Here is a 23,564-nt window from a genome sequence, read left to right on the forward strand (position 1 = left end):
ATATATATATATAATGGCGTCGTCGTCGGTGGGTTGCTCTGCTAAGGTTTCGCCCGATGACGAAACCCTGTGCTAATGGCTTTGTCGTGCTCGACGACGAATGGTTTGCTCATTCGACTGCTCCGACTGCTTCTGTTTCGATTGTTTCATCTTCCGCTAGCTCCTTCGTGCTCACTCTTCTTCTTTCTCGGGTTGCTGTTTGTCGCAACGTCTTCTCGTTCTCGTCTTCGTTCTCGCCGCCGCTGCTACGTTCCCGCTTGGAAATTTTCTCGCAGTCGCCTCGCGCGAGATTTCCTTGCACATTGCCGCGACTTCTTGTGTTGTGTTTTCCGTTCGATCCCTGCTCTGCGGATAGAGCAGCAAGGAGTTAGACCCACTGTTTGACTCTGAGCTCAATGGCTACTGTTCCTTCTCAACCACCGACTACTTCAGTGAAGGCTTTTTTTGTTGATATGGTTGGCTCTATGGGATCAGATCAAATTTTCCCTCAGTTTTACCACGAATCATTCGAAGGCCAGGAGGACTACAACCTTATGAAGAAGATGGGTAGGAAGGGTGGTAAGCTGACTATTCTTCTCTGATGCTGAAGTTTCCAACCTAGTTAACAAGTTCAAATTCACCCTTATTGGGAAGTTCCAATCGGGACATCCCAAAGTGGAAATCATTCGAAAGTCTTTTGAAGATCTCAAACTATTAGGACTCTGGAAGGTTGGCCTCTTTGATGAAAGACATGTCATGATACAATTATTTAAAGTGGAAGACTATGCCAAAATATTTTCCAAAAAGTTTATGACAATAGAAGGAAGATATATGAAACTGCTTAAGTGGTCTCCTAAATTTGACCCTAGTCAAGAACCACCTATAGTTCCATTCTGGTTTAAACTACCTGGCTTAAAGTTGCACTACTTCAACCACCAAGTCATCTACTCTATTGGAGCTGCATTAGGGAGACCTATGAAATTGGATACATCCACTTTCAATCTAACCAAACCTTCAGTTGCAAGAATTCTTGTTGAAAGGGATATAAATCTCCCTGATGTCGGCGAAATATGACTTGGTACTTCCCACAATGGGTATTGACAACCAATTATAGCTGAACAAAGACCATACTACTGCAATCACTGTAAACTGTTTGGGCACACCTCTGTCAAATGCTTCAGGCTTCACCCATATTTGAGATCGGCAGGGCCTAATAACATAATCCACAAGGAGGAAATATAGCAGACACTGTTAAACTTCCAGAAATGTTGAATGAGAATTTGACTCATAAGGCTACTCCTCACCTACCAGACCAGCAACTTCCACCTACTGTTGTTGAGGCAGCTCTTCCTCAGATTACAAATTCTTCGAATTGTGTTGTAACAGATGTTAGCCGAAGTGTCTTGGATCCACTTATTGCGAGAGAAGAGGGTACTCATGTTATGGAGGAGTGTCAGGATCAAGGTGTGTTGCAGGCTGAGTCTGATCAGCAGTTTACCTCCATTGAAGATCCACCTATTATTCACACGAGACTACCTCTGACAAATGATTAGCAGGTCCACAAGTCTAGGAAGAAGAAAGGAATATTAGATCTCAGTAACTCTCAGGATAACTGTATCATTGTTTCGAGCGGAAGCCTACATCTCAGTATGTTGTTGGACTCTCTCCCTAGATCGAAGGAAAGGGGAAGCGGTAGATCCACCTACTACACCCACCATGATTAGGAGCTGTTTGTTTTTGTTCTATTTTTGGGGAATATGATTGTAATCCCTGTGTGTGGCATCTTTGTACCCACTTACTAAAACCTTTGTATCATCTCTTTTTTATGAATGAATTTTGGCTTTAAATATAAATATATATATATATATATATATATAATGATATAGATATGCTATTGATGCAGTAAGATCATTGAATAACATCTTATTATTAAAATATCATACAATTATATTAATTTATGAGAAACTTACCTGATAAGCATATTATTTTCTTTTCCCTTCTATTATTAGAATTTAGGCATGTGAATATTCACTAGCTTTGTTTAACTCATTGTTATTTTGAACTAATTTTTTGGGTTAATTTAATTATTAAAAAATGAATGATAGAAGAGATATGTCCCATCGTCCATTTGTCCGTGTCACCTTGGTTAATTCCAAGCCCCATGCTGGGTCGTAACAAGATAAACGGCTTTACCACCAACAATTTCATTACAGTTGTTTCTTCTGCAACGGCTACCCAATAACTTATTCAAATAATTGCAACTTTCACAAACAACCCTTAAGTAGCCACACGACTCGATTTTGGCATTACCTTGCGAGCGCCTACTTCCAATAGCAACGCCCAACCGCAGGAGATCCCTTAACAAGCATAGCCGACGTGTTTTCTCCTTGGAAGTGCTTGATTCCATCAACATGCTTTCCTTGCATGAGACACAAATTTCTCTTCCATGTTCAAGCGTCTCAAAATCTTCTTCCCTACGGTCTCAACTTTAGCTCTCTTTCTCTCTTCTCTTATTTTCACTCTCTGTCGTCTCTTCTGGTTTGAATGGGGACACTTATTTGTCTCCCACTATCAAAATTATCGAGATGGTTTGTGTTCGACCGATTCCATTGTTTCAAACTTCCTATTATTTTTAGTATTTTTTTTTTATGAAGTTATTACTGTTTAACAAAGTAGGTTATCAACAAGCTCAATGAGGCACTTATATTCCTATAATTACGGTAATATAAACGAATAATAGGTGTAATATGCATGTTAGTTAAGGTTCAAACTGTTTAACCATTCAAATATGAATGTATAAAAGATTCAAATTATTCTAATGGCTACATCATATCTTATATATATATATATAATAATAATTTATATACTAAAGAGTGAAAAATGTATGTATAACCTAGCCAAACGAAGAGAAAAGAAAAATAAGAGATTTAATTTAAGTAAAGTGTATAAAGATTAAAATTTTCTTAGAAAAAAATATTCAATATTGGTGGGTGAGCTATTTTGATAGACTTTTCAATGAAATTTCTGAAAATACGGAAACTACGATCAACTTGAGTGATATTAACATCCTTAATAATAATAAAATGATTTATTTGTCCACCGCATTAGTAAAAAAGAAGTTGAAGAGGTTTTAAAGAAAACCAAGGGTGAAAAATAAGTAGAAACTGATGATATCCCAATTGAAGTGTGGAAATATTTAGGTGATTTGGGAGTTTCTTGGCTTACTAAACTCTTTAATATTATTTAAAAAACTAAAAGATGCCTAAAGAGTGGATGAAGAGTATTTTGGTTCCCATTTTTAATAATTAAGGGGATGCACAAGACTGTGCAAATTAAAGAGCAATTAAATTGATAAGTTATACTTTAAAATTATGGTAGAGGATAATTGAACATAAGTTAAGATGTATTATAAAGATTTCTCATAATCAGATTTTATTTATGCTCGACAGGTCTACTATGGAAGCTATACATTTTTTAGGAGGTTTGATGGAGAAGTACCAAAAGAATAAAGAGGATCTACATATGATTTCTATTAATTTAGAAAAAAAACTTTAGATAAGGTTCCAAGAGATATCCTTTGGAGAGTTCTAGAGAAGAAAGGTGTTGATATGATTTATATTCAAGTCATTAAAGATATGTATGCTAGAGCTGTTACTTGTGTTCGACAAAAGGAGGATTGATAAAATATTTTCTTATTTCAGTTGGATTACATCAGGGATCGACTTTAAGCTCATATCTTTTTTACTTTAGTTATGGATGCTCTTACTAGACATTTACCAAAGGATGTTTCTTGGTGTATACTTTTCGCTGATGATATCCTTCTTGTGGATAAGACTAGAAAAGCTTTCAAGAAAAAAATGAATTATGGAGATCTACATTGGAGTTTAAAAGCCTTCATTTGAGTAGAAATAAAACTGAATACATGGAATGTAATTTTAGTAGTAGTAGCTCGTAGTAACTCTAATGACAGAGTTCTGACTATGGGTGATCAAATTATTAAAATGTGTGAACGCTTTAGATATCTCGGTTCTATTGTTCAAAGTGATGTTGATTTGATATAGATGGGGGATGTTATTAGTAGAATTCAAGTTGGTTGGTTGAAGTGGAGAAATGCTTCTAGCCTATTGCGTGATAGAGAAGTACCACTTAGACTGAAAGGAAAATTTTATAAGATGGTGTTGAGACCTGCAATGCTCTATGACACTGTATGTTGGCCTTTAAAAGAGAAGCATAAAACTAAGTTAAGTGTTGTTGAGATGAGAATGCTTAGGTGGATGAGTGGCTTTACACTTAGAGACAAAATGCGAAATGAATACATCCATGATGGGGTTGGTGCAACTCCAGTGGCGGAAAAAAATATACAAAGTTGTCTTAGTTGCTTTGGTCACATTAAACGTCGACCAGATGATGATCTGACGGGGAGAGTATATGGTTTAGATTCAGCTTCTGTTAAGAAAGGTAGAGCTAAACCTAGAAAGACTTGGGCTTATTGTATAAATATGATCTTAATTTATTAGAATTCAATGAAAATATGACACTCAATAGGACGCAATGGGGACAAAAAGATTCATGTAGCTGACCCCACGTAATGGGATAAAGGCTTGTTGTTGTTGTTGTATATTTTATATATTTTTATTTTAAATGCAAACCAATATGTTCTTAAAGACACTCAAAATAATTTTAGATATTTTTAATTTATTTAAAAATAACCATATTTTATTTAAAATTATTAATCATCTTCTGTTTCAAATCAGAGCAAGCACAATAAAACAAGAAATAGGAAAACAAAGATCCCAAATAGTCCCTTTCTTGTCCTTGTAAAGAAGTTTTATTTAGTTTGATAAATTGCAGTGGCTTCCTTTTATTCCTATCCTTTTAGTAAGTGAAGCCAAACACTACTTTTATCATAAATGACATCTATTGCTTAGCAGAACTTCATAAAAAGACGTGTCTTCTGAACTGAGCTCTAATTCTTTGTTTTACTATAATTTCAGTCACTCTCCAATTCATATCACTTCATCTGAATTCTTCAAAATAATTAAAGCATGGGTTTTGTTTGCCTTGTTGGCTTGATAAGCTTTTTCATTGTGAAATGTTAGAAAGGTCTAACCTGTAGTGGTCGTTTATTAATTATTATTATTTTTTCCTATGAGAGTTACAGATTCCTGACCTTGTCGTTGACTATGATATGAAGAGGTTTGTTTTCACTGTATTGCATCAAGAGGAGGTGATGGGGTTGATTAAGCATAACAATTCTTCTCCAGATTTCCATCATATTTCGGGCGATCAGACTCTTAATAAACAGGATTTGTACATGATAAAAGACGAGCAGAAATGGGATGATCTGTCTGAGTTCTCCTGTGAAAGGAGGGAAGTCATTTCACATGATGGTGCGAGAGTCCCACTAACAATCGTATACTCTAAAGGAGCAGAGCATATCGGTCAATCTCCTGGTATTTTACATGGATATGGAGCTTATGGAGAAGTACTAGACAAAAGCTTTTCTTCTGATTACACAACTCTACTTTCTCGTGATTGGGTTATTGCATATGCTGATGTCAGGTAACATAGATTTTCTTTGGCAGTCCCACTTTTAGAGGTGTGCAATCAGTTAATTTGGATGGATCAAATTAGTCAAATTAAATGAAACCAAAATCCAAAATCCCAAAGATAAACTGACCATGTTTTTGCTCAAACCGATCCGAACCGAACCAAAATATATTTCGGTTTCATCGGTTTGCTTTGGTGCAAACTGAAATTTAGCATTTGGCATAAAATAATTAAAATTTAAGATTCTATTTCAATATTAACATTTTTATTTCTCTTTGTTATCTCACAATTTTTTTTTAAACTAAACTAACCAAAAATAAAAATGTCATATGCTCAATTGTTTTATTTTCAAATGAATTTAATTTTCCAATCTTCATATAATTCGTTTTTTCGATTTCTTTGCTTTAACGAATATGAAAGCAGAGCTGAAAACCAAAAACTAAATATTAAATTTTTTTCAAAAAAAAAAAAAACAAATTGTTTTTTTTAAACGGAACTGAATCAACCAAATGAGCTTGGCTTGGTTCTGTTCGGGTTTTTGATTATGACCAAATAATGCACATCAATACCCACTTCTGCTCCTCATACTCCCTATCTACATACAAATGTGGTTCACACAATCATTCTCAAAAACACAAACTCTCAGACTCATAATCCCTTTTGTTGATGGAATACGGTGATGCTGCTAAAGAAATTTGTGCTTGTTATTCCAAAGTTTTATTTTGTATGATTGATTTTTCCTCATGTTGTAATTCTGTATACCTACAAATGAAGATCTTATGAGCCTACATTGATTGGACTAAGCCATACAAATCTTGTAGGGGTGGAGGAGGGGATTTGGCTTGGCATAAGGCTGGAACTGGACATTATAAACTAAATTCTGTTTATGATTTTGCTTCGTGTGCAATGTTTCTTATAAATGAAGGCTATGTTCATAAAAATCAGCTTGGTGCAATTGGCTGTAGTGCTGGTGGCCTTCTTGTTGGTGCAACAATCAATATGTTTCCTGATTTGTTCTCTGCTGCGTTATTAAAGGTAACGGAAGTTTTTCACTAGCATGTTATTTACTAATGTGTTTCTTATGGTTGTTGTTGCACTTGATTATGCTGCATAACTTTAGTTTTGAGGATTTTATTTTTCAGAGCATCAGAGGATGCAAATCGGTAACATGCTTGGGATTAATCATCTTAAGATTTTCTTTCAAAAGTTTATTTTCTACTTAGTCATTGTCACGCAATGCACTAGCTCTAATTATTTGGGATTAGTTTCGGAATTCTCCATTCATTCTTATCAAGCACTACTTTAAGTGTGACTTTATATATTGTCTTTTTGCATAACATACAGCTATGTTTCATTTGTTTTACTCTTTTTTCTCAATAATCTTTTCACATTAAATCATGGGTATCTTGCTTAGTTTGCTCATTTTTTGGTTCCCAATGCTTACCCGAAATCAGAATTACCTAGTTCAATGAGTACTTGTTTCATTATCTCCCCAACATAATTGATTCTCATCATACTCTTGAATTTTTTGTAACTTTAGACGAGGTCTCACCTGTTATAATTTTGAAAAATTGAACTAGCATTCACTAAATCTCTCAGTTCTCTTTTTGCAAGAATTTTCAGAAGCAATAGAATAAAATATTAAGTACTTGTCCTTGATGTATCAAGTGATTGGATATTTTTTGATCACAGCATTGTTACTTTTAATCTTTGCAGTACTCTATCATACATATCTTATTATCCCACACCAAATCGATTCTCATGATACTATCATAAGTCTTCTTGAGATTGAAACAAATGATTTGTCAATCATTATTTTGCTTTCTATATTTTACTATTAATCGTTTTATTACATAAATCACCTTCAAAGTATATCTCCTCAGTATATATGTATGTATGTATGTATGCATATTAAAAGAAATGGCTATAGGCTATTATACGAGCCTCTTGCCACTCCTAATGTGCCTAACAATTCGAGTATCACCTTCTTAAGGCTCACGTCGATTTGAGGGGTCTTAAACTGAGGATGCAAACCAACACACACACACACACACACACACACACATATATATATATATATATCCTCAGCATGCAACTAAATTAATTTTAGATATTGAACATATAATCTATAACTATCACTTATGGCTGCTATAGACCTTAAATTTTATTCCTCTATAACTATCATTTTATCATGAATCATGAAACCTCCTTTGTTTTCTGCTGTCATCGGATATTTATTGGCAAAGCTTGTGATTTTATTTGAAAATAAAGTTCAACCTTAAAATATTCAGTACAAGCTATTCGTATAGATTTTGGAACTATAAAGAATATGAGCATAAGATACTATTCCGAAGGATAAGATGATAAAACTTCGGATGAGATGTTGTTTATCACATGGTTTAAAATTACGCAATGTTTTTTTGAAAAATTCACAATGAGGCGAGCTTCATTGCCCGCCTCAAGCTGCTCCTCGCTTCAGTTTTACTGATTTTTTCACAATTAGATCTTGATTTATAAATACAAGTAAAATAGCATTGATAAACATTTATTGCTTGCCCATATAATATGCAATTGAGGATGTAATTGAGGGTTTAATTATCAACATAGTCATTGTTTAAAAATCTAGTAAACATCAATATTATTTAACTAAGAGGAATATGATTAAGACTAATCTGAGTAGGAATTGGTGAATATTGATATAATTGAGGATAAAATGAGGGAGAAAGCAAAACGTTTTGCTGGTGATTCCATTGAAGCCTCGTTGAGAGTTAAGAGTGATGGAGAATTTTGAATTTAAAAATTCTAACTTTAATGACTTGTTATGTTTTTATTTTTATGGAGAAGGATAATAGTGGGAGAGAGATTATTTGTGCCGAGCTTTGTTATGTTATTGTATTTTATTTTGATGTTTGATAATCATTTTTATTTTATGATTTAATGTTTTGATGTTAACATATTAAGTCTTATTTTGAACAATTTATTACCTTTTACTATATTAGGATATTAATATATTACATTTTAATATATTAATAGATTATGATGTTCATATTATTGCTTCATTTTTTATGCTTTGAACTAAGTACAATACTTATATGGTTTTGAGGCTTACTCCTCAATACACAAACAAAAACACCTCAATACCCCAAATGTTGGTTAATTGTTAAAAATATTTTTTTTTTGAGGATGAGCTAATTGGATACTTTCGTTGAGCGAAATTTTATATGAAATTATATGGCTAGTTTCATTTAGAATATTCTTGTAGAAGTTGTATGATAATCTAGAAAAATATCTTACATTAATAAAAAGACTTATTATAGGGATGTATAGAAGTATTTCTGCAGCTTATAATATTTTAGAGTAAACAAGAAATCTTGCAAAAAGTGCAATGAATACAGCAAAATAAACATTTTGATGACTTATATAAAGGTGCGGTGCGAAGGAAGGGAGAGAAAGAGATTTATAAAAAAAATAAAAAATACATAAGAGATCAAATTGCTTTCGTTTGGGGAGATGTTCTAGAAGCAAATGAGATTTCTGTTACAGAGGAAGGCATAAGGAATTATGAGAACTATAATTTGAAAAATTATTATATTAGAATTTAATGAAAAAATGTTGAAATAGCGTAGCGAGTAAATATTATTTTATATTATAGATTGATAAAAAAATGAAATAAAAGTTAATTTAAAAAAAATGGAGTAGGTATAAAGTTTTAGTTTCTTATGAGACATGGCTTTAGAATTTGGAGTGGAATTCTGGAAAGAATTTTATCTCTTGGTAGCTTCAATGCATTACACCTTAATAATGAAAGGAACCAAAATAAGAATCCCTTCAACGTAAGAAAAAAATGAAAAATAGAAATATCTAACAACGAAAATACAATCATGAAATTCGGTGAAATTTGAGTGGACAAATTGCTGTGAGGAAGCATTTATGAAGTAGAAAATGTGCTTGATAACTACTTGAAATTGATAGTCCTCTTCGGTACAAAAGGCTTTCGTATTTACCGTGATGCATCTTCAAGAGGACTTGGATGTGTGCTTATGCAACACGAGAAGTTACTCATTTATGCCTCTAGACAATAGAAAAATCATGATAGTAATTATACGACACATGGTTTGGAGCTAGTAGTAGTTGCATTTGCTTTGAAAATTTGGAGCCATTATTTATGGAGTTAGGGGTGAACTGTTCTCATATCACCAAAGTTTAAAGTATATTTTCGCACAAAAGGAGTTGAATTAAAATAAAGATGATGACTTGAGCCCATTAATGATTATGATTTAGATATACAATATCACCTGGGGAAAGCAAATGTAGTGATAGATGCATCAAGTTGGAAGAAAGACAACGATGCTAATTGGGTAATTACGCAACAAAAAGAGCTAATTAAAGATATGGAGTGCTTGGAGTTATTAGTCGTGGCACCGCTTGATGAAAGTTTTAAATTGTTAAATCAGATGTCAATTCAAATAGCTTTGAAGGATATAATAAGATATACATTGCCACATGATGCAGGGTTTCAGAAAATATTAGACTAGGTGAATGCAGGTTAGATGGATAAATATATCAGAAGCTTAAAGGCTTATTTTGGTGGCCAGGTCTAAAACAGTGTAACAGAGTTCATGACAAAGTGTTCTACTTGTCAAATGGTTAAGGCTGAGCATCAGATGTGGAGTGGCTTGTTACAATCATTGCTTATACCAGAGTGGAAATTATGCCGGTGTAGAAAAATTCAAGTGGCTTTAGGCACAATTAACATTCAATACAACTTTTCACTATCAAACAAACGGTTCATCAGAGAGAACGATTCAAATTTTGGAAAGACCTTAGACATTATGTGCTTGATTTTGGAGGAAATTGGGAAATGCACATACCTTATAGAATTTTCCTATAACAATAGCTTCCAGACAAGTATTGGTATGGCTTTGTTTGAAGCTCAATTTCAAAGAAAATGTAGGATGCTTATTTATTGGGCATAAACTAGTGAAAGGAAGATAATTGGTGTTGATTTATTTGATGAAGCTACTGAGAAGATTCAACTAATTCATGATAAACTAAGAACAATTCTTGATTGACAAAGGAAGTATTATGATGCTAAGCATTGACCAGTTGAATTTGAGGTAGAAGAATTTATTTTTTTGAAGGTCAGTCCTATGAAAGGTGTTAAACGTTTTGTAAAGTTTGGGAAGTTGAGCCCATGATATATTGGTTCGCATAAACTTGTGGAGAAAACTAAGAAGGTTGTTGATTGGCTTGCCCTACTTGCACATATGTAGAGGATATATAATATGCTTCATATCTTTTTAATGCAAAAATATATTGTTGATGAGGCTAGCAAGATTGTTACATACCCCCTAGCTCTCAACCTGACCTGATATTTGTGGATGAATTAGAAAGAATTATAGACTATGATGTGAAGGAATAGTCATTCTTTTTTTCATGGTTTATGAAAGCATGTGACAAAAATAGCTGCCACTTTGGAGGAAGAATTAGAAATGAGAGAATTATATTGACACATGCTTAATTAAGTTATTAATTATGTTTTAATAATTTAAATTTTGAGGATGAAATTTTTATGCAAGGTGATTGTAATAATAACCTCTTAAGTTATAATTAACTATATATAATAATAATAAGAAGAATAAGAATAATAATAAGAATAATAATAATAATAATAAATGAAAATGAAATGAAATCTGTTAGGACACTAGCGAAGCAGGTGTTGTTCGATCATTTCTCCCACCGTCCTCGGGAAAATGTAAGAGAGAGTTTATCCTCTTCTTTGTTGATTTGAACCCAACGAGAGAATCCAAAGGGAGTGAGAGAAAGAGGAGGAGGAGGAGGAGGAGGAGGAAAAATGTTGTAGAAACCTTTTACTAGGAAGGTCGAGTATCTTGTAACACTTTGCATTCATGAGTGTCTCGAAACGAGCTTTTGAGCATTCGTCGTTGAGAGAAATCAAATCTACAAGTCTCGTGAGCTCCAATTGAGGCTACATGGGGGGCTCTAAGGCAATGTCTAGTATCCTATTTTAAGATGGATTTACATATGGATTTAACGTAAATCCACAAAACACATTTTTAGCTCCGCCAAATCCTTCCTTCGACCTAAATCCAAAAATCCCTCCGACGTTTGGGAGTTATTAAATTCGATTATGAGGTGGAATTAAGGGGATCACATGCTACAGTGTTAAATCATGAAATAATATGCCAAACATTCCATACGGATTCAATTGGATTTAAATGAAATCATACCAAACATAATTTCAGATTTAACATTATTGGATTTAAACAATCCAGATTTATCTGATTTAGTAAATCCTTCTGAACTTATATTCTAAGTTCAATCAAACACCTCCTAAGTGTTTGTGAGTTCCTGAGAGCAGCTGCTCAGGCTTGCATTCCTATGCCTTCGACTAAGTGAACCTCTCAAAGGAGGGTTTCTCGTTTTAATGGCATAGAAGAGTGAAGGTGGTAAGCTACTTCGACGAGTCCTCATGCAATTTCAACCGTTCGAGAGGGAGAAGAAGAAAATCTGAGTGATTCTCTCTGTCATGCAGCAAATTCCACACTCGAGAGAAGCGAAGTGGCAGGAAATATTTTTGCATGCATAAGCGCTTGATTGAGTGTATACATGATTTGGTAGCTAGGTGCAGCTCAAAAAGAATTCCCTGCGTGTGTCAAGGGCTCAATCGAACTTTGTTTGTTCGATGCGTGATAAATTAAGGCAAAGCTACAACAAAACAATGAAAGCGAAGTGGGGGTTTTTGTCTTAGGTATGAAACTGAGCTAACAATTCATGGTGTTAAACAAAAAATAAATTAATTTCTAGTTAATTTAATTTAAATTTTAGAAAGTAATAACAATGATTTCTTAAACTTTTAGGATTTTGGCGAGGGAGCTAAAGCAGAAGAATGAGAGAAATTTCAGGTTTAAAATCTGGATTTTATTTTAATTATTATTTTCTTTATTAAATTGTATTAATTTATAAAATAAGATAGTAAGTGTTATTAACCTTCTCAGAATATATTTAATTTTTTTTTATAAGTTATTACTATATTAATGAAATAGGTTAAGATTAAGAATAAATTAAAAAAGCATTTATATTAATTTACAATAAGTAATGATTTAATTAGATAAAATGACAAATAAAAATGTCTAACTAGTTAAGTTAAAATTCTTGTGAAAGAGGGACAAAAAATAATAGAACTTAATTAAATTTGTTGTGTTATTAGAAGCTAATTAAGCCTAATTTGTTATTATACATTCACAAAAGGACTAAATTAGTCTGAGGAAAATAGTTATTTGACTGCATCTTATGGGTGGGTAATTTTGTTTTTATTTTACAATAGTTCTGTTTATTTTTTAAAGTAATTTTACGTGTTTTACTGTTTACAGTATTTCTTTTAAAAATGCAAACATTCATGTTTTTCAAATGTTAAATACTAGAAAATAAATAAAATATGATATGTGCATGTATATGAGAGTTATCATTGGACTGTACTGACAGTGGATTGCAATATACTCGTGCATGTTAAATGGAAATAAAAATAAAAAAGGTTGCTTATCTTTATGGTGAGTTTGAAAAAGGTTAAACGTATATTGTTTAGGTATATATTTAAATGGTGATTACCAATAAGGAGAAGTGTAACATAAATAAATAAAAGTAAACAAAAAATTATTTTCTTTGTTGTTTCCTTTTACTGCTCAATCTTTTTTATTGTTTGCAATATCTTAAAAAATATAGTTTTAAATAAGAATCATTATAATTTGTAAACATTTGCCCACAGGGTAGTTAAACTCATACCTTTAATTGCTAATATGTTTACAAGAAAAGTAGTTATAAGATAAATAGATTTAAGAGTATGTGTACAAACACTGATGAGCGTATGTTGATAAGTTGTAATTCAGTTTTATTTTTTGTTAGATGTAAAAGTTTAAATATGAATAAACTATTATAAATTCAAGTTTTATGAAATAGAATGACTCTTATTTGTTTTGGATTTGATTTAATCATGAAATGAAATGTTAGATAAATTTTCTCTTTCTGATCGAGAGTTCTAGCCTTGGTAATCCAATCTTACGGGCTAGGTCATGACAATTTTGTTATGTCATCATATACAAGATTTTTGTCTATACAAATAGCTATTTGACGGTCACTGAACATCTTAATTGTATTTTTCATCTCAACCTAAGTTCTCTTAATAGCCTTTGAATCCACATTCCCTCACATTTTTTTAGTGCAAGTCATAGTGTTTAGATTTTGCACTACTTCCAGAGACATTAGCTTACTTTTTGCTTATCCATGTGCTAGTGCAAGTCATAGTGTTTAGATTTTGCACTACCAGAGACATTAGCTTACTTTTTGCTTATCCATGTGACAAGATTGTCCCAGAAATATAAACAATATCCATTGGTTAATTTTTTATTAGTTGCCCTCTTGCCTAGCTAGCATCTGTGTATATTTCAATCTCACAATTTTCAAATATTTTGAAGAAGAGACATCTTCAAGTATGTCAGAATTCTGTTCATTGCATCCAAATGATCTTCATTTGGGTTATTTATATGTTGACTTATTATACTGCCTGAGTATGCAATATTAAGTTTTCTGTATGATAGGTAAAGCAGTTTGCATACAAGTCTTTGATATATTGCTGTCAATGGTACTGTTTTCTTCAATTCCGTTCAGCTTTTTCTTCGAATCCATAGGTGTTTCAGCAGGTTTACACCCAAGCATGTAAGTTTCACTTAACATGTCTAATATATACTTCAGGGATATGACAATTCTTTCCTTGGAACAAGTCACTTTTATTCTCAGAAAATGTCGAAGATTATGGAGGTTCTTGATTTCAAATTCTGTTGCAAGCATCTTTTTTAGTATGATGATTTTCTTTGAATCATCACCTGTCAAAGTAATATCATCTACATATACTATGTGAATAACAATTTAGCCTATCGAATAACATAATATGATCAGCTTAACACTGATGATATCTATTTGTAATCATTGTATGAGCTGAAAAAGTCTTAAATATTTTTAGTAAAAATGAATTTAAGGAGTGTAAGCATGTGGCTATGATCTGTGCCGTAATATATGTGGCATTTAATAATATTTGTGCCTGGAGTTATGATTTTTCTTGATTTGGTCAATCTAGCTTAAACGATTTTAAAGATTTTTGTCCTGACGAATTTCCTAATGATTTACTATACCTTAAGAACATACAACTTGCTATTGATTTAGTATTGAATCCTTATTACTTAATTTGCTTCATTCTGTGATGACCACGATAGAAAATACTGAGTTGAAATGATAAGTGGATGAGTTACTTGAGAAATGATTTATTAAGTGAAAATATGAGCCCTTGCGTTATATGTACTTTTGCCTGCACTTAAGAAAGATGGTCACTAGAGCATGTGTTCAGTTAGTAAGGCTGTTTGTAAAATCACCACTAAATACATATTTGGCATGCTATATATGACGTGTGGTGTTGTAATACTTTCTTAAATTGATCAAGTCAATATGATAAAGTTTAAGGGAAAGAAATGAGTGAAAAATTAGTTTTAGGATTAAGGATAGATTATATGAATTATTGGTGATGCTTTTTGGATTATTCAATGCTCTTAATACTTTCATCCAAAAAATATATCATGTCTTGTGATATTTCATTGTAAAGTTTTTTATTATTTACTTTGATGATGTTTTAATCTTATGATAAGATACAAATTGACCATTTGTAAGGAAGCTTTTGAGATTTCATAAGCTGAGAAATATAACAAATGCTAAAGAAATTCTGCATTGTAATTCTGCTCGTGATCTTCTTAAGTTTGTTGCTTGTGGATGGATTATCAATTGATTCTGGCAAGGTTAAAACAAATAATAATTCATCAAAACTTACTAATATACACAGTATTTTGGGATTTCTTGGTTTTACCATCTTTTATAGATGATTAACTAAAAAGTTTAGAATATCATTGCTCTTTATAGATTGTCTTAAGAAGATAATTTGAATAAATTAAAATCTGCTGACCATGCTTCCACTTTAATCAAATAGATATACTAATGCACTTGAACTTAAGTTAATTCAATAATATTTGAGATTTTCTATAATGTGTTAGAGTAGATATTAGAGGAGTATTGAATCAAGATCATCCAATTGCTATTTATAATATTAATTTGAATGAGGTTAAATCGACATACTTAAAGTACTATTAGGAAATTTTCTGCCATTCTATGATCTTTTTGATATTAGAGGCATTATCTAATTACTAAAAGAGTTTGTGTTATGTTTTGATAATAAAGTTTTAAAATGTTTAAATTAACAAAATAAGTTGAGACGTATAAATGTTAAGTGGTTGGGTTACCACAAGAATGTTTTTTCGTTCTTAAATACTGTGTTGGATTGATAAAAAAATTTCTAATACTTTTAGCAGAGTTTTTATTGTTCTACATGCCAGCTAGGTTTAAGTGTTTGGTTTTGAAGTGGAGAACGCAACTTGTAAGGGCCTTGATGAAATTTTTAATATTTAAATATTAACTTATCTTTCCTTAATAAAGTCTACAGGATTAAGGGTGGTTATTGAATTAAGGGCACTCATCTTTGTCTTATTGATTTATTATTAATGGATTTCTTGATTTTAGAATTACATGTCAATGGTGTTGTTGGATATTTGGAGAGAAACAAGGCTTTTACAATTTTTGAGAATAAGTATTCTAACTAAGCATGAAAAGTGAGATAGCATTAATTATTCATAATATACGACTGGTTAGTCTGCTAAGTGTAGAAGATAAAAGACTAGATTGTATACACCTTCACTAGTTGATATAAACCCTAGAGGACATTAGTATACTATTGTATAGTTTTTCCTTGAACACTGTGAAAGCATTTTTTATGTTATATCAATAGATTATTTTTAAAAATGATATATTTCATATGATAGAAGAAAACTAGTATGCATTGCACATTGCTAAGCTATAATTTGATGAAGTGGGTAAATCACATGGTTTACCCAACAAAATTATTTTTGAACTTGATGTAAAAAAGAAAATAAAAATTATGTTGGGTAAATCATATTAACTTATGACTTAGAAACCTCTAATTTAAAATAGTTATACCAATAATAATTTTAAAGGTTTAAAAGATAGTATTTATAGATTTATAAATATGTGTTATGAATGAGAATTAATAAGTGATTATGAGAATATATTTTTTATTGTAAGATTTTAAACTAAATAAATAATTTATTAAATAAAGATTAGTTTACTCTAGTTAATTAACATAATTAAAATTATTAATAAATATGCATGTTTCTTTTAGGCTTCAAATTAGAGTCGAGGTCTACGGAAAATCAAAGAAAAAATCAATCGACTTTGAGGTGAGTACTTGTACTTTTAACCTATGATAATATTTTATTTCTTAACTATTTTGGATTATTAGTTACTAGTGCATGTATAAGCTTTATTATGATTAATATTGTTTTTTACAACTGTTTATATCATTGTGAATGATATTTCTTACATTCTATGTTATTACAGATTATTTAGGAATATATATAAAGTATATTAAAGTGAATGAGATGAGTATATGAATGATATGAACTATAGAGTATGCTTATGTGTGAAGATTGACTATTATGGAGTTCACAGTCTCATGGTACTAGCGGGGGACACTAAGGTACCAGTGCACATAAAAAGAAAATATTATTGATATTGATGTACCTTAATTGATACAATTTTTAAAAGGTGCTCCTATGACGGTTGTATATTGGTTAAAAAATTATAGATATATAAATATTATAGTAAGATATAACTAATGTTTAGAATCACCTTAAATGATTATATTTGAGAGTATAAATCATCAAATACTTTTATATTGATTTATGTTATGTTTAACTAGCATACAGATCATTTCTTTCTCGTTATATTACTGTAGTTTAGATACAAGAGTAATCACTAGCTTTTGTAATTCACTATTGTTTTAAATTAATTTTTTCTGGTTTAAGCTTTTGTTTAGAAGGGATTAATAAAGAAGTGAGTGTTTATAGAAGATGCGGGCAATCTGAAGTAAGATAAATTTAACTATATTATTTTAATTTATTTTTTGTAGTTACCCTTTCATTTATTTTTTGATGATTAAATGAGCAATAACAATGAAATAAAAAAATTTATTTCACCGCCCACGCCTTAGAAATTTAAAGCCTCCAGGTCAAGTCATGACAGATGTGGTATCATAGCAGAAGATTTATGATTAAGTAATACAAATATTATGAAATAACTAATAGGATAATTACAAGGAAATTAATAAAACATTCAAAGTTTTAAATTAACCCTAACGAAGCAATTATTTTTTTTTAGGCAATTGGATACACATGAGATTCAGAGAGAAATGTGGTAGGAAATGAGGAATTACCGCCTGTTATAATTGTGAACACGAATACTCTAACCCATACGATGGTTGCGATGATATAGTTGATCTAGAAGTTTAAAGTGCAGTATAATTGAAGTGATACAATTGTTGTGGATAAGTTCTTGAAGATATTTTGAGATCTGCTTCACCTATTGTTCAAGGGAAATAAATATCTGATTAAATAAAATAACTAGCTGATTTTGATAGAAAATATACTAGACAATATGACATGTCCAGATGAAAGAAGAGTATCATTAGCTACATTTGTGATGGATTAAGAAGTTGAAAGGTGGTGGTGTTGGCAGCATTAGTATAGGCTAGGGACTTACACAACATGATGGTAAATTGGGCAAAATTTGTGGAACTTCTTAGATAGTGGTTTGTGTCTCTATCCGATTGAAGGCAGATGCAATACAATTTCATCCAATTGGTATAAAGAGAGTAGACAATCATGCGTACGAAGCAGAGTTTACTGCATTTTCAATGTAGACTGTAGAAAACAAGTATTATATGTTTTTTTTTTGTTGTATTAAAAGATTTAATCAGACAATTAGTGTCATTGGGGATAGATGACTATTCAACACAAGTGGAGCAGGCCAGACGAGTAGAAATTGATTTTCAGATTGCACAGATAAATGTATAAGAGGAAGAGTATGGATGAAGGAGAGCATGTGCTTCTATCAAATGGATCCATTGGGAAGAAGCTGAAGTTATTTTTATATGATTCAAGCGTTACAAGTGGGGAAGGCAAGAGATGCAAGCGTTTCATTGTTACCAAGAGGAATGAAACTCACCTTTCGAAGCGAAATGTCTGTGAAATTTCGATAAGAGAAGTAGAGAGGTGTGCGAAAGAGAGTAATGCTTGAAGTGATACCTTCGAACAAAGCCAGGCAAGAGTAGCGGCCCGAGTGAAAACAAGGATGACAACACGAGTGAACTAAAACAAGGAGAACGTGTGAACAAGCCAAGGAGAAGGGGATCAAGGAGCTAAGACAAAAGCAAGAATAATGACGACTCTGTAAGCTTGCACATCTTCTATGCCTCTCCTTCTAGCAAAGAGCATAGGAGGAAGGTGAAGCTAGTGAGAGTGTCGTACGTGCAGGTTTGCATGATGAGAAATACATGTCGCACGAGAGGAAGCTAAAGGGAAGAGTTGCTTGCAGGTGAGTCTTGTGAGCAACTTGAGTGTGTGTGAAGGTAGCTGCGACCAAAGATAGAAAAGATGTTGGAGCCGCACGTGCAGTGAGGGTCGCGAGGTATTTTGTTTCTAATATTTAAGTTTGATGTTTTTATATGCGTTTTTGGGTTATTTTTATTTCAAAATGATTAATAATGAAACATATGTTTTAACTTTTGACTTAGGAAACCTCTAATTTTACTTAGTAATAATAATAAAAATAATTTCAAAGGTTTAATTTAATAAAAAAGAAGAAAAAATTAAGCAATAAAATGATTAGTCAAGTGAAATCGGGATAATTTAATGAAATAATAAATTTTAGAAAATAGAATTTATAGATTTATAAATATTTGTTATGACTGAGAATTAATGAGAGATTATGAGGATAAATTTTTTAATTGTAATATTTTAAATATAATAAATATTTTACTAAATAAAGATTATTTCACATTACTTAATTAATATAATTAAAATTACTAATAAATATACATGTTTATTTTAAACTTCAAATTGGATGAGTCGAGATCTAAGACAAATCAAGAACCAATCAATTGATGCTTATGTTAGTATTTTATCTCTTCACAACCATTTTGTATTAGTAGTTACTCGTACTTACACAAGCTTTATTTTGATTTTCATGCTCTTTTGTTTATTAGTCATATCATTATAAATGACATTTTTTTACAATATCTACTATGGCTCATTATTTAAGAATATATAAAATATATTGAAGTGAATTGACAAGTATATAAATAATATAAGAATGATTTAGTGAGTTCACTCTCTTATGATACTAACGAGAGATGCTAATGCATTTGTGCATATAAATGAAAATTGTTATTGATATACTTTAATTGGTATAATTTTTAGACGGTGCTTCTATGATGGATGTATACTAATTAAAAAGATATAAATATGTAAATGATATAGCAAGACAACTAATGGTTAGAATCACTTGAATGATCATATTAGATAGTATAAACCATTAAATGCTCTTATGTTGATTCATTTGATGTTTAACTTGTATGAATATTCTTTTTTTCCCGTTATATTATTGTAATTTAGAAGTGAGTATTCACTGGCTTTTACAGTTCATTGTTATTTTAAATTAATTTTTTCATGTTTAAGATTTTATTTAAATATGAGTAATATAGAAGGGAGTGTTTATAATTGATGCGTGTAGCCTGAATTAAGGTAAATTTAATAGTATTATTTAAATTTACCTTTTATATTGGCTCTTTCATTTGTTTTTTTTGGATGAAAGTAGAAAATGAAAATAGAAAATTATATTTTATCGTCCGACTGTCATTCTCACTTTGGAAATTCCAAGACCCAGGTTCGGATCGCGACAATAGGAGGATCAAACTTTTTTCTAGATTTGCTTGATGAATATCAAATTTTAAATTTGTTAAGATTCGAATCTATCCAATCTATCAGTCTTGTTGAAAATCTTCTTATTTATTCTCATCAGTGGCATTGCAACTAATATTAATTTTTCTGTTGTATGTTTTTGTTTTTTGATTATTTGGTTACCTTCTTTTAGTGGGTTCATTTTAATTATTATTTCTATTCTGAGTGATGTTGGCTAAGAAGATTTGTATTGATCGAGAAAGATATTTTCTAGCTTAGGCTAGTTTATTTGGTTGCGCAATTTCAGTTTTGATGTACATAAAGTTAATTCGCCTAACGGTTTGATCAAATTATGGACTCCTGAAATTTTTACCTAAGGTTTAATTTGTCATAATCAAAATTTTCCAAGCTAAGCAAATTAATGTATTGAGCTTTTTTGGTTTTATTCATTAAGGCTGAGGTTGCGGCGGTGTTCCTTGGTGTTATTTGCAAGTTTGTTGTTGGAATTCTGCCTTTTTGATTTGCAGTTTGCCTTAATCTTGATTTAAATAAATCAGGAGTTGTTACCATACAAACAAGCTCACTCCATGCTTCCCGTTATACATGGATTTGGCAATGGGTTTATTCTTACTTTTATTTCAAAAGTGATGTTTGAAAAATTGATTTTGTGGAATTTAACTTTTTGTCTGACTGAATTTATTTATTTTCAAACAGGTTCCATTTCTTGATATTTGCAGTACACTGTTGAATCCCAGTCTACCACTCACCAGTTTGGACTATGAAGAATTTGGTGATCCCAGAAACCTAGCCAACTTCGAGATAATTCGAAAATATTCACCCTATGATAATATATGCTTTGGTGCTTGCTATCCTTCCTTGCTGGTGACAGCATCATTTCATGACTCAAGGTACTTGTTTACATACCACTCAGTTCCTATGTTTTTACATATCTGACACCTAGACTTTACTTTTTATATTTTCACCAACGAAATCTTTCGTATCACGTCACAAATACCGCTATTTGAATTCTTAAAAAACTAAATACATCTTTTTCAAGCATAATTAAGGATGCATATGTAAAAATTGAAGTTTAGGCGTTAGATGTGTAAATACATTAGTGTAAATCTTCTAACTTTATTGCGAACAACAAATAATGGTCCACCATAATGTTGTGTACATTTATTCTTTCTCATTTTTATCGAGGTTGGGAAATCAGATTGGATATCGAACCGGAAAAAAGTAAATGTTTGAGGTTCAATGATTTCAATCAGGGTTGAACCGAATGATGCAATACATTTTAAAATTATTTTAATATAATTTAAAAATAATAATGATTCAATAATATTATTTTAATTGATTAAATAAATAATAACTTAACTTAAGCTACTTCACTTCTTAATATTTTGAATAAAATTCTACTTCAAAATTTTGGGATATGACAATTTCTTATTATTTTTAATGTAAATATCTTATATCTACTCATCAAATATAAAAGGGCCGGTGTCTTAAAACTTGGACCGGTTTGCCAGCTCAACCTAGGTTCCTGCCCCATTCTGACCTGGTTCTATGCAAAAATAATTTTGAGTTTGGACCAAAATAGTCGAACCGACCTATCCGGTCTTTAAAACAATGGTTTTTATAATCGTGTTCCTCAATTTAGTTCCTTCCATTCTTCAGGATATATTTATTTGATACATGACTTCAAAACTTAAATATTTGTGTAACTATGGGGATGATTGAATTGCCAACATGGTATATTGAGCTAGTTGCTTTCTTTTGTGATGTTGCTTAATTTGTTCTTCTTTTTCATCAGGGTAGGAGTCTGGGAAGCTGCTAAATGGGTGGCAAGAGTGAGAGAGAAAACATGCCACACTTGTTCTCGCTCGGTAATTCTGAAGACAAACATGACGGGGGGACATTTTGGCGAGGGTGGTCGTTACAGTCATTGCGAGGATACTGCTTTTGAGTTTGCATTTTTTATCAAAGTCATGGGATTACTTGACGAGGAGGAGAAATAATGATTCTGATAGATGTTGATCTTAGTTATAGATTATTCTTAGAAGAGTTAAATTTTACTTTTTAGTTGTCAAAGATGTCATCAGATATTAATCAATTGCCAGTTGTCCAATCTTCTTGTTGTATTTCATTCTTAAAATATAAAGCCTAATCAAGTCAATTTTGGTTTTTGGTTGGGGGATTGAATGTTAAACTTGCTTATTTTTGAAGAGAGAAGGAGAGATATACTCAAGCTATGAGATTCATAGGTTATAAAGAGCATTTAGGCATGGGGGAAGGCTATGTTGAGTTGAGAAACCTAAGATCATTTGTCTCTTATCCTTATCTTTGCACTTCCCTTTCCAAGCATAATGTCACAGTGATATTATGTAGAATGAGATATATATATGTTATTATAAATAAATATACATATTAGATTTTTTTTTATTTGTTGAATAAGTTTTAAAGTACCCAATTCAAATTATTATTATTATTATTATTATTTTTCTTAAATGTAAATAGATATAAGCTCAAATGAGGCAATAAAGTGATATTATTATTATTATTATTATTTTCCTTAAATATAAATAGATATAAGCTCAAATGAGGCAATAAAGTGAATTAAAATAAGTAAGGCTTCCACAGTGTGGAATCTGCTCTTCTCCCTCTCCAGTATGTGGATGTCATCTAGTGGCGTTGGCAGCTGCAAGCATTGCTAGCTATGTGATGGGCCAAATGGTCCATCAACTCTCTTAAATGCATGCAAAGTAGCTCTAGTATCATTCATTCATTTCACTAGTCTACTTGTATTTCCGGCGAGGATTTTTTTGTTTTCATAAAACTTTTTGTCACCTTTATCAATAAATGATTGCCCTTTTTTTTTTGTTTTAAATAAAATAAAGAATATTTAATATTTTAAAATATATATATTTTAAAAAATATATTTTTTAGAGAAATTTAAATACATACCACACTACTCCTTTCTATTTACATATTTTAATACCTAAATTTTGATATTTATATTTATAATATTTTGTTGTCATTAACTAATGCTTGAAAATATGTATGTCACTTTCAAAAATTTATAGTAATGGTAATTCTTATATTATATTA

At 31.3% G+C, this 23,564-nt stretch overlaps 2 protein-coding genes across 2 annotated transcripts in view; one reads left to right on the forward strand and one right to left on the reverse strand.

Moving 5' to 3' along the window:
* Nucleotides 1-22,745, forward strand: part of LOC110018355 (protease 2) — a 176,673-nt gene extending 153,928 nt beyond the window's left edge. The window contains exons 8-11 of the mRNA XM_020715643.1: nucleotides 5,141-5,541; nucleotides 6,351-6,564; nucleotides 21,171-21,364; nucleotides 22,270-22,745. Of these exons, the coding sequence (XP_020571302.1) occupies nucleotides 5,141-5,541; nucleotides 6,351-6,564; nucleotides 21,171-21,364; nucleotides 22,270-22,474 (1,014 nt within the window). The 3' untranslated portion in view covers nucleotides 22,475-22,745. The remainder of the gene's footprint in view (nucleotides 1-5,140; nucleotides 5,542-6,350; nucleotides 6,565-21,170; nucleotides 21,365-22,269) is intronic.
* Nucleotides 1-23,564, reverse strand: part of LOC110018360 — a gene marked incomplete in the record, with an annotated part of 146,098 nt that overhangs the window by 77,439 nt on the left and 45,095 nt on the right.

The sequence above is a fragment of the Phalaenopsis equestris genome, unplaced genomic scaffold, assembly GCF_001263595.1.
Source record: "Phalaenopsis equestris unplaced genomic scaffold, ASM126359v1 Scaffold000016, whole genome shotgun sequence".
NCBI classification, from domain to species: Eukaryota; Viridiplantae; Streptophyta; class Magnoliopsida; order Asparagales; family Orchidaceae; genus Phalaenopsis; species Phalaenopsis equestris.